This window comes from Heterodontus francisci, chromosome 24 (assembly GCF_036365525.1).
Source record: "Heterodontus francisci isolate sHetFra1 chromosome 24, sHetFra1.hap1, whole genome shotgun sequence".
NCBI classification, from domain to species: Eukaryota; Metazoa; Chordata; class Chondrichthyes; order Heterodontiformes; family Heterodontidae; genus Heterodontus; species Heterodontus francisci.
In genome coordinates, this window is record NC_090394.1 from 16415385 (window position 1) to 16431560 (window position 16176).

Sequence of the window (16176 nt, forward strand, 5' to 3'; positions counted from 1 at the left end):
AACCCACTTTCTCTCTGCTCTCTCTCTCTCTGCCAGACCCACTTTCCTCTCTCTCTCTCTCTCAAACCCACTTTCTCTCTCTCTCTCTCTCTCTCAGGCCCACTTTCTCTCTCTCTCTCTCAGACCCCACTTCTCTCTCTCTCTCTCTGACCCACTTTCTCTCTCTCTCTCTCTGACCCACTTTCTCTCAGACCCATTTTCTCTCTCTCTCAGACCCACTTTCTCTCTCTCTCTCTCAGACCTCTTCTCTCTCTCTCAGACCACTTTCTCTCTCTCTCCTCAACCCACTTTCTCTCTCTCTCTCAGACCCACTTTCTCTCTCTCTCTCAGACCCACTTTCTCTCTCTCTCTCTCAGACCCACTTTCTCTCTCTCTCTCTCAGACCCACTTTCTCTCTCTCTTTCTCTCAGACCCACTTTCTCTCTCTCTCTCGACCCACTTTCTCTCTCTCTCAGACCCACTTTCTCTCTCTCTCTCTTTCAGACCCACTTCTCTCTCTCTCTCTTTCAGACCCACTTTCTCTCTCTCTCAGACCCACTTTCTCTCTCTCTCTCTCTCTTTCAGACCCACTTTCTCTCTCTCTCTGACCCACTTTCTCTCTTTCTCTCTCTCAGACCCACTTTCTCTCTCTCTCTCTCAGACCCCCTTCCTCTCTCTCTCTCTCTCTCAGACCCCCTTCCTCTCTCTCTCTCTCTCTCTCTCAGACCCCCTTCTCTCTCTCTCTCTGTCTCTCTCTCTCTCTCTCAGACCCCCTTTCTCTCTCTCTCTCTCTCTCTCTTTCAGACCCCCTTCCTCTCTCTTTCTCTCTCTCTTTCAGACCCCCTTCTCTCTCTTCTCTCTCTCTTCAGACCCCCTTCCTCTCTCTCTCTCTCTCAGACCCCCTTCCTCTCTCTCTCTCTCTCTCTCTCAGACCCCCTTCCTCTCTCTTTCTCTCTCTCTTTCAGACCCCCTTCCTCTCTCCTTCTCTCTCTCTTTCAGACCCCCTTCCTCTCTCTCTCTCTCTCAGACCCCCTTCCTCTCTCTCTCTCTCTCTTTCAGACCCCCTTCTCTCTCTCTCTCTCTCAGACCCCCTTCCTCTCTCTTTCTCTCTCTCTTCAGACCCCCTTCCTCTCTCTTCTCTCTCTCTTTCAGACCCCCTTCCTCTCTCCTTCTCTCTCTCTTTCAGACCCCTTCCTCTCTCTCTCTCTCTCTCAGACCCCCTTCCTCTCTCTCTCTCTCTCTCTTTCAGACCCCCTTTCTCTCTCTCTCTCTCAGACCCCCTTCCTCTCTCTTTCTCTCTCTCTTTCAGACCCCCTTCCTCTCTCCTTCTCTCTCTCTTTCAGACCCCCTTCCTCTCTCTCTCTCTCTCAGACCCCCTTCCTCTCTCTCTCTCTCTCTTTCAGACCCCCTTTCTCTCTCTCTCTCTCTCAACCCCCTTCTCTCTCTTCTCTCTCTCTTTCAGACCCCCTTCCTCTCTCTCTCTCTCTCTCTCTCAGACCCCCTTCCTCTCTCTTGTCTCTCTCTCTCAGACCCCCTTCCTCTCTCTCTCTCTCAGACCCCCTTCCTCTCTCTCTCTCTCTCTTTCAGACCCCCTTTCTCTCTCTCTCTCTCAGACCCCCTTCCTCTCTCTTCTCTCTCTCTCTCAGACCCCCTTCCTCTCTCTCTCTCTCTCAGACCCCCTTCCTCTCTCTCTCTCTCTCTTTCAGACCCCCTTTCTCTCTCTCTCTCTCTCAGACCCCCTTCCTCTCTCTTTCTCTCTCTCTTTCAGACCCCCTTCCTCTCTTTCTCTCTCTCTTTCAGACCCCTTCCTCTCTCCTTCTCTCTCTCTTCAGACCCCTTCCTCTCTCTCTCTCTCTCAGACCCCCTTCCTCTCTCTCTCTCTCTCTTTCAGACCCCCTTTCTCTCTCTCTCTCTCAGACCCCTTCCTCTCTCTTTCTCTCTCTCTTTCAGACCCCCTTCCTCTCTCCTTCTCTCTCTCTTTCAGACCCCCTTCCTCTCTCTCTCTCTCTCTCAGACCTCCTTCCTCTCTCTCTCTCTCTCTTTCAGACCCCCTTTCTCTCTCTCTCTCTCTCTTTCAGACCCCCTTTCTCTCTCTCTCTCTCAGACCCCCTTCCTCTCTCTTTCTCTCTCTCTTTCAGACCCCCTTCCTCTCTCTCTCTCTCTCTCTCTCAGACCCCCTTCCTCTCTCTTTGTCTCTCTCTCTCAGACCCCCTTCCTCTCTCTCTCTCTCTCAGACCCCTTCCTCTCTCTCTCTCTCTCTTTCAGACCCCCTTTCTCTCTCTCTCTCTCTCAGACCCCCTTCCTCTCTCTTCCTCTCTCTCTCTCAGACCCCCTTCCTCTCTCTCTCCGATAGTTGCATGGAACGAGAATGCTCAGCACAGCGTCTTTGTGGTTGGTCAGTTATTTTAAAAAACATCGCGCTGTGAGTTTCATAGCTGACAGGTTCTGGGAGCAGGAATAGCGGTCTCCCAAATTCAGACTTTTCGTGGTTTTCCTGCGGGTTCCAACTGTATTTTTAAAAGCCCACCAGAAAACCCTGAATCTGTCCGAAGTTGGAAAATCATTGTTCCTGATGTCAGAAGCCATCAGCTATGAAACGATGTTTTAAAAAGCTGGGCTGGATGAAGATGGCAACAGTGGAAAATTTCTCATCTCTGAAATACATCCGCAGGCCAGATGGAAACCTTTGGCAGGCCGGATCCTGGTCTAGTGGGCCGTTATGTTGGACTACCCTGGACTAATTCAATACAGCTAATCAAACAAATGGCAAACAAAATAGAATACCTGCCTCCCCAGAATTAAAACCACTAATTACAAACGCAGGTGTTTTTTTCTCCACTTTCTGCACCCTCACTTCCAACAAGCGGTGCTCGTGGATTTCTTTGTCACTAAGATTGAGGCCATCCAATCAGCAGCCTCTGGCACTTCCCTCCCTTCCCTAGTCCACCGGGCTCTAAGGCTAGCCTTCTCTCCTAGTTGTGAGGTGAGTAAGGGAGTGCGGTGAAGAGGGGAAGGAGGCGCTCCTTTCTTCTACCTTTTTCAGCCTCCAGTAGTTGGTGAATTTTCTTCTCTGGTCTCCAAACTAGTAGAGTGCGACTTAACTCATAAGCCAATTGGTCAGTGAGTATCCACTGTTAGGGACTGTGTGTGAATAGCTCTATGACTCTAGCTGTCACTAGCTGCAAAAATTTGACCACCAGGCTTCAGACCTTGGGTGACGATTGGAGTCACTTTGGTGCATCGGCGAGGCTGAGGACTACATAGATATCATGTTTAGGGAAATGCTGACACCACAGGTTAGGATGTTGCAGGCAGAGACGGAATGGATGACCACCAGAAAATCTAGGAGGATCAGGCAGGTAGTGCAGGAACCGGTTTTCCATTTAGGATGCTAGTAAGGGTAATGGTTCCTCAGAGGTGTGTAGCAAGAGCCAAGTTCAAGGCACCACGGATGGCTTAGCTGCATGGATGGGAAGGAAGAGTGGAAGAGGAGTAGTGGTAGGGGATTCGATAGTTAGAGGAACAGACAGACGTTTCTGCGGCTATAGTCATGACTCCAGGATGGTATATTGCCTCTCTGGTGGCTGGGTTAGGAATGTCACAGAGCGGATGCAGGACATTCTTAAGTGCGGGCGAACAGCCAGGGGTCGTGGTTTTACATGGGTACCAATGACATAAGTAGAAAGAGGGATGAGGTCCTGAAAGCAGATTTAAGGGAGCTAGGTAAGACAATAAAAAGCAGGAGCTCAGAGGTTTACTCCCTGTGCCACGTGCTAGTTATAGAAACAGGAGGCTAGAGCTGATGAATGCATGGCTGGAGAGATAGTGCAGGAGGAGGGCTTTAGATTCCTGGGGCACTGGGACCGGTTCTGGGGGAGGTGGACCTGTATAAGCCAGATGGTTTGCACCTCAATAGGGCCAGGCATCAATATCCTTACCGGGAGGTTTACTAGTGCTGTTGGGAGGGTTTAAACTAGTTTGGCAGGAAGATGGGAACCTGAGGGTAGACTCAGATGGAGCAAAATCAGAAATGGAAATGGAAGGCAGAAAATTAGTGAATGAGTCTGGAAGGCAGAGAAAACAAATGATAGAAGATTAAAAAAAAGTTTGGCAGTGCTCAAGGATATATCCTTCAATGCAAGGAGTATAGCAAATAGAACAGATGAACTGAGGGCACAGATAGAAAGGTGGCAGTATGATATCATAGCAATTACAGAAACATGGCTTTTTAAGGAGAGACAGGAATGGCAGTTCCTGGTTACAGGGTTTTCAGATGAGATAGAGAGGGAGATGAAATGGGAGAGGGGTTGGCAATTTTGGTTAGAGAAGCAAGTACAGCTGTAAGGATGGATGATATGTTAGAAGGATCATCAACTGAGGAACAAAAAAATGGGCAGTCACACTGCTGGAAGTGTACTATAGACCCCAAACAGTCAGAGGGAGATAGACGAACAAATATGTAGACAAATCTCTGAGAAGTGCAAAAATAATAGGGCAGTAATAGTAGGGGATTTTCATTACCCCAATATTAACTGGGATAGCTTTAGTGTGAAAGGAATGAAGGTAACAGAATTCTTAAGATGCACTCAGGAGAACTTTTTTGGCCAGTATGTAACAAATCCAAGAAGAGAGGGCGCAGTTCTGGACTTGGTTTTAGGAAATGAAGATGGGCAGTGGGAGAGCATTTTGGTGGTAGTGATTCAGTTAGTTTTAACGTAATCATGGGAAAGGACAGAGATAGAACAGGAGTTAAGTTCTAAATTGGGGCAAGGCTAATTTTACTAAGCTGAGGAGTGATTTAGCGAAAGTGGACTGGAAACAGCAACCTGAAGGTAAATCAGTGTCAGTACAGTGGGAAGGATTTAAAGGGGAGATTCATGGGTTTCAGAATAAACATGTTCTCACAAAAAGAAAGGATGGGACGGTCAAATCTAGAGCCCCCTAGATGTCAAGGAGCTTACAGGGTACGATAAGGCAGGAAAGGAAAGCTTATGTCAGACACCGAGAACTCAATACCACAGAAAGCCGAGAGGAATATAGAAAGTGGAGGGGTGAAATCAAAAAGGAAATTAGGAAAGCAAAGAGAGAACATGAAAGAATATTGGCAGGCAAAGTCAAGGTGAACCCAAAGATGTTTTATCATTACATAAAGAAAAAGAGGATAACTAAGAGTAGGGCTCATAAAAGACCTAAAAGGTAATCTCTGTGTGCAAGCAGAAGATGTGGGTATAGTTCTTAATGAATACTTTGCGTCTGTCTTCACAAAAGAGGGGGATGATGCAGATCTTGTAGTTAAGGAGGAGGATGTGAAGTATTGGATGTGATAAACATTGGGAGAGAGGACGTATTAAAGGGATTAGCATCCTTGAAAGTGGATAAATCACCAGGGCCAGATGAAACATACCCCAGGCTGCTAACAGAAGCCAGGGAAGTAACAGTGGAAGGTCTGACCATCATTTTCCATTCCTCACTGGATACAGGTGTGGTGCCGGAGGATTGGAGGTCTGCTAACGTTGTACCTTTGTTTAAAAAAGGAGCGAGGATAGACCGAATAATTACAGACCAGTCAGTCTAACCTCAGTAGTGGGAAAATTATTGGAATCAATTCTGAGGGACAGCATAAACGGTCACTTCGAGAGGCAGGGATTAATCAAGGATAGTCAGCATGGGTTTGTTAAGGGAAGGTCGCATTTGACAAATTTTAGTTTAGAGATAGAGCACTGAAACAGGCCCTTCGGCCCACTGAGTCTGTGCCGACCATCAACCACCCATTTATACTAATCCTACACTAATTCCATATTCCGACCACATCTCCACCTACCTATACTAGGGGCAATTGCTAATGGCCAATTTACCGATCAACCTGCAAGTCTTTGGCATGTGGGAGGATACCGGAGCACCCGGAGGAAACCCACGCAGACACAGGGAGAACTTGCAAACTCCACACAGGCAGTACCCAGAATTGAACCCAGGTCTCTGGAGCTGTGAGGCTACGGTGCTAACCACTGCGCCACTGTGATTGAACTTTTTGAGGAAGTAACAAGGAGGCTTGATGAGGGTTGTGCAGTTGATGTGGTCTACATGGATTTTAGCAAGGCATTTGACAAGGTCCCACATGGCAGACTGGTTAAAAAAATAGAAGCCCGTGGGATCCAGGGGAATGTAGCAAGCTGGATACAAAATGGGCTCGGTGGCAGGAAACAAAGGGTAATGGTTGATAAGTGTTTTTGCAACTGGAGGTCTGTTTCCAGTGGCGTTCCACAGGGCTCAATACCGGGTCCCATGCTTTTTGTGGCATATGTTAATGATTTGGACATAAATGTAGGGGAAATGATCAAGTATGCAAACAACACTAAGATCGGCTGTGTGCTTGATAGCGAGGAGGATAGCTGTAGACTGCAGGAAGATACTGATGGTCTGGTCAGGTGGGCAGAAAAGTGGCAAATGGAATTTAACCCAGAGAAGTGTGAGATTGATGCATTTAGGGAGGTCAAACAAGGTAATGAAATACACAATAAATGGGAGTATACGGAGAGGCAGCCAGAAGCACTGCACAAAGAACAGGCAGGCGCTGTGCAAACGACGACTGACAACACCTATGCAGTCAAATTCAGCTGGCCTCAGACACCGGAAACATCAGAGGAATGTATGATGGCATTAAGAGAGCTTTTGGGCCAACCATCAAGAAGATCGCCCCCCTCAAATCTAAATCAGGGGACACAATAACTGACCAACGCAAGCAAATGGACCGCTGGATTGAGCACTACCGAGAACTGTACTCCAGGGAGAATGTTGTCACTGAGACTGCCCTCAATGCACCCCAGCCTCTACCAGTCATGAATGAGCTGGACGTACAGCCAACAAAATCGGAACTCAGTGATGCCATTGATTCTCTAGCCAGCGGAAAAGCCCCTGGGAAGGACGGCATTACCCCTGAAATAATCAAGAGTGCCAAGCCTGCTATACTCTCAGCACTGCATGAACTGCTTTGCCTGTGCTGGGACGAGGGAGCAGTACCTCAGGACATGCGCGATGCCAATATCATCACCCTCTATAAAAACAAAGGTGACTGCGGTGACTGCAACAACTACCGTGGAATCTCCCTGCTCAGCATAGTGGGGAAAGTCTTTGGTCGAGTCGCTTTAAACAGGCTCCAGAAGCTGGCCGAGCGTGTATACCCTGAGGCACAGTGTGGCTTTCGTGCAGAGAGATCGACCATTGACATGCTGTTCTCCCTTCGTCAGATACAGGAGAAATGCCGGGAACAACAGATGCCCCTCTACGTTGCTTTCATTGATCTCACCAAACCCTTTGACCTCGTCAGTAGACGTGGTCTCTTCAGACTACTAGAAAAGATTGGATGTCCACCAAAGCTACTAAGTATCATCGCCTCATTCCATGACAATATGTAAGGCACAATTCAGCATAGCGGCGCCTCATCAGACCCCTTTCCTATCCTGAATGGCGTGAAACAGGGCTGTGTTCTAACACCCACACTGTTTGAGATTTTCTTCTCCCTGCTGCTCTCACATGCGTTCAAGTCTTCAGAAGAAGGAATTTTCCTCCACACAAGATCAGGGGGCATTTGTTCAACCTTGCCCGTCTAAGAGCGAAGACCAAAGTACAGAAAGTCCTCATCAGGGAACTCCTCTTTGCTGACGATGCTGCTTTAACATTTCACACTGAAGAGTGTCTGCAGAGTCTCATCGACAGGTTTGCAACTGCCTGCAACGAATTTGGCCTAACCATCAGCCTCAAGAAAATGAACATCATGGGACAGGACATCAGAAATGCTCCATCCATGAATATCGGCGACCTACCTAGGCTCAACTATCACCAGTAAACTGTCTCTCGATGCTGAAATCAACAAGCGCATGGGAAAGCCTTCCACTGCTATGTCCAGACTGGCCAAGAGAGTGTGGGAAAATGGCTCACTGACACAGAACACAAAAGTCCGAGTGTATCAAGCCTGTGTCCTCAGTACCTTGCTCTATGGCAGCGAGGCCTGGACAACATATGTCAGCCAAGAGCGACGTCTCAATTCATTCCATCTTTGCTGCCTCCGGAGAATACTTGGCATCAGGTGGCAGGACCGTATCTCCAACACAGAAGTCCTCGAGGCGGCCAACATCCCCAGCTTATACACACTACCGAGTCAGCGGCGCTTGAGATGGCTTGGCCATGTGAGTCGCATGGAAGTTGACAGGATCCCCAAAGACACATTGTACAGCGAGCTCGCCACTGGTATCAGACCCACCGGCCGTCCATGTCTCCGCTTTAAAGACGTCTGCAAACGCAACATGAAGTCCTTTGACATTGATCACAAGTCGTGGGAGTCAGTTGCCAGCGATCGTCAGAGCTGGCGGGCAGCCATAAAGGCGGGGCTAAAGTGTGGCGAGTCGAAGAGACTTAGCAGTTGGCAGGAAAAAAGACAGAAGCGCAAGGGGGGAGCCAACTGTGTAACAGCCCCGACAAACAATTTCTTCTGCAGCACCTGTGGAAGAGTCTGTCACTCTAGAATTGGCCTTGATAGCCACTCCAGGTGCCGCTCCACAAACCACTGACCACCTCCAGGCGCTTACCCATTGTCTCTCGAGACAAGGAGGCCAAAGAAGAAGAAGAAGACGGAGAGGTGTAGAGGAAGCGAGGGACCTTGGAGTGAATGTCCACAGATCCCTGAAGGTAACAGGACAGATCGATAAGGTGGTTAAGAAGGCATATGGAATCCTTTCCCTTATTAGCTGAGGTATAAAATATAAGAGTAGGAAGGTTATGCAGGAACTATATAAAACATTAGTTAGGCCACAACTTGAGTACTGTGTGCAGTTCTAGTCATCCCATTACAGAAGGATATAATTGCACTGGAGAGGTCAGTGAATCGTGCATAGATTTAAAGTGATTGGTAGAAGGATTAGAGGGGAATGAGGAAAAACCTTTTCACCCACCGGGTGTTGGGAGTCTGGAACGCACTGCCTGAAAGGATGGTAGAGATAGAAAACCTCATCTCATTTAAAAGGTGCCTGGATGTGCACCTGAAGTGCCAGAACCTGCAGGGCTCTGGACCAAATGCTGGAAAGTGGGATTTGGCTGGGTGGCTCTTTATTTTTTCCAGCCAATGCAGACACGATGGGCCAAGTGGCCTCTTTCTGTGCCGTAAACTTTCTATGATTCTACTCTATGATAAAATCCATCTCAGCCCTTCTCCCCCAAAACTGCTGACCACCCAACTTCCCTTCCTGGTTCCCATGTTAGCCAATATTGTTAATTGTTCTCTTTCCTCAGGTCCCGTCCCTCCTTCCTTCACTTCTGCCATTATCACCCCTCTCCTCAAATAAACATCCTTTGAACACCGCGTCCTTGCAAACTACCACCCTATCTCCAAACTCCCTTTCCTCTCCAAAGTTCTTTAATGTGTTGTCGCCTCCCAAATCCGAGCTGAGCTTCCGATCAGATATTCACATCATTGAGATCACCTATTTCCACCTCCGTAACATCATAACATCTTTCCCACAACACCATGTTTAAATCCCTCCAATCAAGTTTCTGCCCTGCTACACTATCGAAACAGCTCTTACCAAACTAACAAATGACATCCTATGTGACTGTGACAAAAGTAAACTTTGCCTCCTCATCCTTTTTGACCTGGGGAAAATTGATGTACAGAGAGATTTGGGTGTTCAGGTCCATTGTTCCCTGAAGGTGGCAACGCAGGTCAATAGAGTGGTCAATAAGGCATACGGCATGCTTTCCTTCATCGGACGGGGTATTGAGTACAAGAGTTGGCAGGTCATGTTACAGTTGTATAAGACTTTGGTTCGGCCACATTTGGAATACTGCGTGCAGTTCTGGTCGCCACATTACCAAAAGGATGTAGATGCTTTGGAGAGGGTGCAGAGGAGGTTCACCAGGATGTTGCCTGGTATGGAGGGTGCTAGCTATGAAGAGAGGTTGAGTAGATTAGGATTATTTTCATTAGAAAGACGGAGGTTGAGGGGGGACCTGATTGAGGTGCACAAAATCATGAGAGGTATAGACAGGGTGGATAGAAAGAAGCTTTTTCCCAGAGTGGGGGATTCAATTACTAGGGGTCACGAGTTCAAAGTGAGAGGGGAAAAGTTTAGGGGGGATATGCGTGGAAATTTCTTTACGCAGAGGGTGGTGGGTGCCTGGAACGCGTTGCCAGCGGAGGTGGTAGACGCGGGCACGATAGCGTCTTTTAAGATGTATCTAGACAGATACATGAATGGGCAGGAAGCAAAGAGATACAGACCCTTAGAAAATAGGCGACAGGTTTAGATAGAGGATCTGGATTGGCGCAGGCTTGGAGGGCCGAAGGGCCTGTTCCTGTGCTGTAATTTTCTTTGTTCTTTGACGTGTCTGCAGCCTTTGACATGGTTGACCACACCATCCTCCTCCAAAGACAGTGTGAGTTTCCACAGTGATGACAGTCAACTCTACCCCTCACCACCATATTTCTACATTATAACAGTGACTACACTTCAAAAATACCTCAATGACTGTAAAGCACTTTGGGATGTCCTGTGGTCATCAAAGGCACTATATAAAGGCAAGATTTTTCTTTACTCTTGATTCTTCCACTGTTTTGAAGTTATCAGACTGCCTGTCTGACATCCAGTTCTGTATGAGCAGATAGATCCTCTAACAAAAGATTGGGAAGACCAAAACCTTTGTCTTCAGACGCTGCTACAAACTCCATTCCTCTCCCTGCAACTGTCTGAGACTGAGCTAGGCTGTTCGTGGGCTTGGTGTCATATTTGATCCCGAGGTGAACTTCCAACCACATTCATGTCATTAAGATCACCTATTTCCACCTCCGTAACATCACCCTACCTCAGCTCACCTTCTGCTGAAGCCCTCAACCATTCCTTTGTTACCTCTAGGTCTTATGTATTCTAACACACTCCTGTCTGGTCTCCCACTCTCTACCATACATAAACTTGAGGTTATCCAAAGCTCTGCTGTCCTAACTCACACCAAGTCCAGTTCACTCATCACCCCTGAGCCTGATGACCTATAGTGGCTCCTGATTAAGAAAAACTATTTTAAAATTCTAGTCCTTGCTTTCAAATTCCTCCATCGAGTCACCCCTCCCTCTCTCTGTAATCTCTTCCAGCCCCACAATCTTCCGAGTTATGTACACTCCTCTAATTCTGGCCTCTTGAGCATCCCTGATTTTAATCGCTCCACCACTGGTAGACATGCCTTCAGCTGCCGAGTCCTGGAATTCCATCCCTACACCTCTCCGCCTCTCGATCTCTCTTTCCTCCTTTAAAAAACTCCTTAAAATCTACCTCTTTGATCAAGCTTTTGGTCACCTGTCTGAATGTCTCCTTCTGTGGCTCGGTGTCATATTTTGTTTGGTAATACCCCTCTGATGCGCCTTGGGACATTTTTTTTTACAGTAAAGACACTATAGAAATAAAAGTTGGTGTTGTTTCTGCAGCTTATGTACCCAGTCTCCTCAAAATTCCATGTTCATCGCTTGATGTGTATAATGGAGCTCCTCTGATAGCTTACTCTGTAAAGGTAATTATATACGATTACAAAGTATCAACAGCACAGAAACAGGCCATTCGGCCCAATAGATCCATGCCAGTGTTTAGGCTCCATATGAGCCTCATCCTGACCTTCTTTATCTAACCCCATCAGCATATACTTCTAATCTTAAAATCCTCGATCAGATCACCCTCGGTCTTTCTTTTCTAGAGAAAAGACCCCCAGGTTGTTCAATCTTTCCTGATAGGTATAATCACTCAAATGGCTGTCATTTTTGCAAATCTTTTCCAGTGCCTCTATATATTTATTTTATAATATAGAGACTAGAACTGTTCACAGTTTTCAGAAGTCTGGTCTAACCAAGGTTCTACAAATAGCTTCCCTGCTTTTCAGTTCTGTCTCTCCAGAAGTGAACCCCAGTGCTTTCTTTGCTTTTTTTGTGAAATGGCCTCATTAGCCTGCTTTGCTACTTTTAGTGATTGGTGTTTCTATATCCTGAGATCCCTCTGCTCTGCTACCCCATTTATACACTTATATTCCAAGGAGTATGAGGTCTTTATTCTTCTTACCAAAATGAATTACCTCTCACTTATCTACATTGAAGTACATTCACCAATTACACGCCCAATCTGCAAATTTATTAATGCCTCCTATATTTTGTCACAATCCCCTCTGCATTAACTACATCCCAAATGTGGGGTCATCCACAGATTTTGAAATTATGCTTCCGATTCCAGAGTCCAAATCGTTTATCTAACAGTGGTCCCAGCACAATTAGATGAGTGAGGGGATTTGCTCATCTGCAACTTTGCAAGTTAATAATAACTGCAATTTCCAGGGGTGACATTGGCAGGGGGGCAGGGTGGGGGGAATCTCCCAATTTCATGGCATTAGCTGAGCAGATGATCCGTGGAAAACAAGAGAAATCATATAAACCTTTCCACATATCCTCCACACAAGTTACAGCAGCAGATCAGGGAAATTCTACTCCCATGTCCCTTCAGATCATTTCTATCCCATAAAATTATTTTTCCTGATTTTTTTTTTTCTAGCTTGCATTCAATTCACTCACTTCCTGAATCCAGCAGCAGAATCTGCCTCAAAACCTGGGCCACTGCGCAACTGCTTTTTCAGGTGTTTCCACCTTTCCTCCAATTGTTTCTTTAGGGGATCCAGCTCCATTCGATCCAGCTGTAATAAAATTAATTGGAATTTCATGGAACTAGAAATTAGATAACCCATTAAAAGTAGTTCTGAAAAACATTTCACAGTAGGTTTATTGAACTTCAGGCTTGCAGTACAATTTTATTTGCTTAATTTACATCATACGAAATCTGATTTTTTAAAATAATCATTATCTTTTATAACTCTCTTCATTGACTACTTTCAATTTTTGGCTTCACGGTTTGCCTTTCCTTCTGTCTATTCATCCCATTATTACCTCTGCCTTAATATGTAAAATGCTTGTTTACCTACACCAAAATACAAATAAAAATATAAATTCCTTCTGAAGTTCTTTATCCTGTCCATTAAATAGAAGGTAAAGAAGTGAACAGCATGACCAAGTTTTGAAGAAACTGAGAAAATATTGATAAAATTGATAATATAGTCATAACCAAGAAAAGGAAACAAATGTAGAATAATAAACAGTGAAAAATGATACAACTGAATTGATTTGGAAATAATCAGGAATAAAACATTGATGGAAAAATGCAATAACTGAAGGCAGAAATATAGGCTAACAGGAAGTGCAAGACACTGATATTTTCACTGGTATGCATTCGGTTCTGTCTCACACTCTTCCAGCTAGTTTGAACTCACATAGCAACAAGCCTTACAGCTTCTGACATCTAGAACTGCTCAGGAGTGTGTGGATAATCAAATGGAATAAATTGGTTTAGGAACCACACAGAGTAAATTCTTACAGCACAACTGCTGCTCAGCATCACTTACAAGCATTTGTCTCTGTGGGTCTGAAAAATGGATTGTATACACCGAGTAGCAAGTCTCATAAATCACTATTAAAAAAATCTGTCTTCAAAACTACTGCATGGATATAGATGAAAGACTAGAAAGAACAGGCTGTACCTATTATCACAGATCTCCATTGTTAACTAGAAAATCTAAAACAGGTCAGGAAGCTTCAAATTCACTTGCAAACAGTAAATATTTACCTAACTTCAGAAGCCCTTTTACAGTGAATGTTGAGCGTTAGCAGTTTAAATTGAATGAATCAAAATTTTGTATCGGCATCACAGTTCATTACGATTGCACTAATACATATGTAGGCAGCATAAACTCGATAGTAATTTCATTAACTCCTTTTAGTAATTATTTGATGCTTAGATAGATGGTTAGAAATAAATAGACAATAAAATACTGGATCTTATTACCTTGCAGTCCATGTCACAAAGAAGTTTCTCCAGCACCTTCTGCCAGTCCTTCTCTTGGGCACACACTTTATTCAATAGTTCCTGCATCATTGCATTTAACTGCTGTGCTGTTGCATCCAGTAGTGTTCTACTCACTTTAGATTCTAATGCTTTTTTGTCAGCTTTCTGGAGTGAGAAACAAGGAAGAAATATTATTAAAAGGGAATATATTTCCCTAAGGATAACTGTTTTCCTTCTGATTGATCAAGCTGGCAGATAGTATTTGGCAAAGTACCAACAGTGTATTGGTGTGACAATTAACTGAAGCAGAGGTTGCAGTCTGACAACATATCCTACCAGTAACATTCTACCAGTAGAAGAATGAATATAGCTTCTCATTTTTTTCTTTCAAGAGAACAAATTAAGACTGTTAACTGAGGAGGAATGCTGAAATTGTTAGATATGCTTTCAAATTGAGAGATTAGTGCCAAAAAACAATTTCCTCCCATTCCCACATATAAAATGCTTCTAAAAATTACATTTGTAGTCACCCATTCCATGTACGAATGGTCAACTTGTCAGCTATCAGTTCATGATCAGATTAGTCCTTCCTGATAGAGTCCTTACATTTTTATAAAGTGTTAGTTTCATGAGCTTGTGAAGACTCACAAACACAAATGAATTAAGTGACAGCCACAAAGGCATTGAATTCATTGTGTGGCATCAGGTAGGTACCTGAGGTGAAAGGACTGCTGGCGGAGAAAATTTAGGTAGAATCCATCTTCAGGTTCTGAAGGTACATGTCTGAGATTTTAACCTGTCTTCTTACAGAATCTGACAGACCCTTTTTGACTTTACAACATTTAATTTTTACATTAGATAAAGTAAAATACATTAAAATAAATAGAAAAAGTTTCTGTTTATATGTGTTCCTTTTTCTGGTCAATTTTCTTCCTTCTTCTCCCCTAGTGAAGGTGTTGACACCTTGCTAGACTTTGGTTTCACGGGTATCGTGCACCTTCTGACATCTCCCCCAAGTAGCTATTATTCATGTATGAATCTGGAGAGCCAATAAATTATTCAAACATGAGGAGGAGGAGTCACAGCCAAACCCAAACCTTTCATCACCAAAGTCCACATGTACATACTTCTATCAGCGACATTAGGGCAATTGTTGAAGGCAGCTAACTCAACCTGGATTGGGTTATGAAAGCTGACACTTTCCAGTTCTATAAGGCACAGCTTTACTGGCTAACAGTCCTGAGTATAGCGGGGTCCCTCCTAAGCACTAAAACCTTCCCATTTACAAATTGTGGGCTGGATTTTATGGGTTCCGCTGAGACAGGGTCAGTGGCGGGCGGGGGGGTCCATTGAATTGCGACAGGAGATGGGAAGGTGGGGGGCGGGGGGGGGCAGTGGGCCCATCGCTGCCCTGGTGCCAAGTAATTTTGCCTGGGGCAGGACAGGCCGATAACTGCTCTCCCACACAGAAGCCAACTGAGGCCTATAAGTGACCTTTTAACAGCCACTTAAGGGTCTCTTCCCTCTGCTGCTGGGATTTAACCTGCAGCGCTGGGGGAAGGTGCTCCGCCGTGTGGAAAGGATGCCTTGTAAAACAAGGCACCCTCCCTGCAGGCTTGTGGGGGCGGGGATGCTCTTCCTCCGTGGGCAATCTGTGGCCCACGGAGGACCCCTGCTGGCCAAGCCTTCACCTCCATGGACCCCCCTCCCCTTAATCTTCACGCTCACCACCCCCCGCCAACCCCACTTTCCTGGTGGGCCTTCTGGACTGGCCCCTGCGACCCTGCCTCACTTACCTAATGTCCGGGGTTCTAGCGCTGGGCCTGGGTCCAAGGCATCTACAATACCGGCAGTGGCCACTGCTTCTGGTGTCACTGCCAGTAGTGCTCAGCTGCTGGCCCTGTGATTGGTCGGCAGCTCTTGGAGGCGGGAATCCTATCTTTAAAGGGATGAAGATCCTGGTGCCAGAAACCTTGCTTCCAGAGCAACGGAGGATAGCCCCGGGGGGTGAGGGGGGGGGCGGTGTGGGGAGCTCGAAAAGGTTCTCTCAGTATTTTATGCCCAGTACCGCGAGTTCCGCTGGATGCACAAAATCCAGCCCTGTATTTCCCTCTGATACACATGCAATCACCTACTTACTAGATAAACATGCTAAAGTTCTGGGTAATTCAATAAATATTTTTAAAGTGAAAACTGTTGTTTTGAATGATTCCAGACATGATTCCGTGAACCTGACTGTTCTTAATCCCCTAAATCTAAAAAAAAGTTTTTAGAATTCATGATATTT

At 45.7% G+C, this 16176-nt stretch overlaps 1 protein-coding gene across 3 annotated transcripts in view; it reads right to left on the bottom strand.

Moving 5' to 3' along the window:
- The window catches only part of LOC137383216 (glutamine-rich protein 2-like), a 190684-nt gene that overhangs the window by 96053 nt on the left and 78455 nt on the right, over positions 1-16176 (bottom strand). For all 3 annotated transcript variants that reach the window (XM_068055707.1, XM_068055706.1, XM_068055708.1), the window contains exons 10-11: positions 13890-14054; positions 12569-12687 (exon numbers count right to left, since the gene is read on the bottom strand). In XM_068055707.1, the coding sequence (XP_067911808.1) occupies positions 12569-12687; positions 13890-14054 (284 nt within the window). The remainder of the gene's footprint in view (positions 1-12568; positions 12688-13889; positions 14055-16176) is intronic.